Below are 2,997 nucleotides of genomic sequence, written 5' to 3'. Positions count from 1 at the left end.
CGTACTGCTCCTTGCGGGTTTGGAACACGTAGCTGCGCCGGTACATGGCTCCTCTGCGGGCGGGCGCACGGCTGGGTCCCGGAGGCACCTAGCCGAGCCAGCAGTCCGCTAAATAAACATCGGAGGCCCAGGGTGCGCAGCTGGGACGTTCCAGAGCGTGTCAGCTGTCTCTCCACGCGGCGCCCAGCCTCGGGAAGAACAAAAGAGCGGCGGGGCCCGCTTTTGTGCGCTGGCTTAGCGGCCCATAGAGCTCTGAGGGTTGGAAGGTTACCCAGCGCCATGAGGGTTTTGTTCCGGGATTGTCGAGCCCGTTGCTTTTGAGTAAATGGAGGGTCAGGAGGACAAAAGAAGCATACCTTTCTTCTGACTTGTTTCCACTGTGGAATTGCGAAGAAAGCCCAAGGGGGGCTTGTTAACCTTGGTCTAGCTGGAGAGCTCAAGGACCCCTGGCTTTGTCTCTTCTCTTTCTGTCAAGCTCTCAATTCTAGAGCTTTTCAACAATACCTTTTTCTTTTCTGATTACTTAAGCAGCTACTTTTCGTAATTACACCATGGCATTAAAGACCCCTCTTTAAGTGGTTCTTAACCTTGGATGCAATATCAAATGGCACTTCTCAATAAATTGTGCGGTGTGTCGCAAGATCTTACTGATACTTGTACGTGTTTGTAAGGAATCTCTTCTTTGCACAGTAACTCAGAAAACCTTGCACAGTTGTTACTATTAATACTATCCTGAGGCTCACGGATTCTGACAGCCTTTCTGAAGTAGGAGATGCAAGCCGAGCTCCATCCGGACATTGGCATAATAGATTCTTCCAACCAAAGAAAAAATTCTTACAGCCTAAAGATTTGATAAATTGGCCAACTCTAATTAGATATATAAAGGAATTTGTGTCACTATGTTTCATTTTAATTTATATTATGGAAATAATAAAGCTAGGCTTTGACGAATTTAAAAGTGAATTATGGGTGTTGAAAGAAATGAATAGCATTTGATGAGACTGTTCCTAGATAGAAATATTTTGTCCTATCTCCAATTTAACAAATCATTATCAAAAGCCTGTTTTCATAAAAAGATTAGCAGTACCATATAATTAACAACTCTGTTGATTGTATATAGTGTACTACAAATTAAAGTCATAGTTAACAAAGATGAAGAAAATTACACAGATCTTTGTTGGGTTTCTCGGAATTTATTTTTTCTCCAGAAAGACTAGGACATGGATTCAGTCTAGGATGAATCTATGTAAGGGCCAAAGTTGTGCTGGTAGTGTAGTTATTCTATTTTCTTGTGTTAAGTCATTTAAAAATAGATTTTATGATCAAATCAAGGACAACCAATGCTTATTAATATTTTATATAGTATGGCACACATATACCATGCTGATGCCATAGCAAATTGGTTTCAGGCTTCCTAGAGAGCAAAACCAACATAGAACAAGGGTTGATTTATATAAAAAAAAAAATCATTCCTTCCTTTTGACATCATGTGTCAGGTATTTCAACAAAACACGCTGACACCCCCCCACCCCAAACTAAGTAGAAGATGAAATGTCATTTTTTGTCCGATGCTTAGTTTGCAGGTCAGCTGCAGAGCTTTTGTGCAAGCTTCAGGTCTTCTGATCCACCAGGGCAGCTCTGCTCCCAGTGGAACTGCTCTTCCCGGAACTCACAGTGACAGAAGGATGGGAGCCAGCGCAGATACACAGACCACTCCAAGCCTTTGTTGGCTTTATGTCCACTAACATCCTTTAGTGAAACCAAAGCACAGGGGGACTTTCCTGATGGTCTAGTGGCTAAGACTCTGCACTCCCAATGCAGGGGGCCCATGTTTGATCCCTGGTCAGATTGAAGACAGGAGAAGAAAGGGACGACAGAGGACAAAATGGTTGGATGGCATCACCAACTCGAGGGACATGAGTTTGAGCAAGCTCCAGGAGTTGGTGCTATACAGGGAACCCTGGTGTGCTGTAGTCCATGGGGTTGCAAAGAGTCAGATACGACTGAGCAGCTGAACTGAACTGAACTGAACTGAACAGGGAACTAGATCCCACATGCCACTGTCGTAGCCATGTGTTCTGGGAAACAAACTCACTCAGAATGACAATGTATATAGTGGACTGCAGTTTATTACACCAGCGTGCCCAAGGCAGAGTCTCTTCTTAGCAAGGACCCTGACCAGTTTTTTGTAAAAACTTTATATACCCTACCACGTGCACAAACCCACCTCCCCAGATTTCCTGACAATCAAAGTTAACCCATAATTCATATGCCTAGGTAGTTAACAGTGGACAATTATCAATAGGCCTGTGGTCATACCCCAATAAGCATAATAGGATGTATGATTCTATTTGGTTACACAGATAATTAGGGTATTCTTTTAGCGATATCGACGTTCTAGGAATCAGCGAACTGAAATGGATGGGAATGGGTGAATTTAACTCAGATGACCATTATATCTACTACTGTGGGCAGGAATCCCTCAGAAGAAATGGAGTAGCCATCATGGTCAACAGAAGAGTCTGAAATGCAGTACTTGGATGCAATCTCAAAAATGACAGAATGATCTCTGTTTGTTTCCAAGGCAAACCATTCAATATCAAGGTAATCCAAGTCTATGCCCCAACCAGTAACGCTGAAGAAGCTGAAGTTGAACGGTTCTATGAAAACCTACAAGACCTTTTAGAACTAACACCCAAAAAAGATGTCCTTTTCATTATAAGGGACTGGAATGCAAAAGTAGGAAGTTAAGAAACACCTGGAGTAACAGGCAAATTTGGCCTTGGAATACGGAATGAAGCAGGGCAAAGACTAATAGAGTTTTGCCAAGAAAATGCACTGGTCATAACAAACACCCTCTTCCACAACACAAGAGAAGACTCTATACATGGACATTACCAGATGGTCAATACTGAAATCAGATTGATTATATTCTTTGCAGCCAAAGATGGAGAAGCTCTATACAGTCAGCAAAAACAAGACCAGGAGCTGACTGTG

At 42.8% G+C, this 2,997-nt stretch overlaps 1 protein-coding gene across 1 annotated transcript in view; it reads right to left on the bottom strand.

Moving 5' to 3' along the window:
- The window catches only part of BFSP1 (beaded filament structural protein 1, filensin), a 48,183-nt gene that overhangs the window by 38,560 nt on the left and 6,626 nt on the right, over nucleotides 1-2,997 (bottom strand). The window contains exon 3 of the mRNA XM_010862793.1: nucleotides 6-88. Within this exon, the coding sequence (XP_010861095.1) occupies nucleotides 6-88 (83 nt within the window). The remainder of the gene's footprint in view (nucleotides 1-5; nucleotides 89-2,997) is intronic.

Source organism: Bison bison, unplaced genomic scaffold (assembly GCF_000754665.1).
Source record: "Bison bison bison isolate TAMUID 2011002044 unplaced genomic scaffold, Bison_UMD1.0 scf7180017864484, whole genome shotgun sequence".
Classification (NCBI taxonomy): domain Eukaryota; kingdom Metazoa; phylum Chordata; class Mammalia; order Artiodactyla; family Bovidae; genus Bison; species Bison bison.
This window is presented reverse-complemented; position numbering and strand designations above follow the sequence as displayed.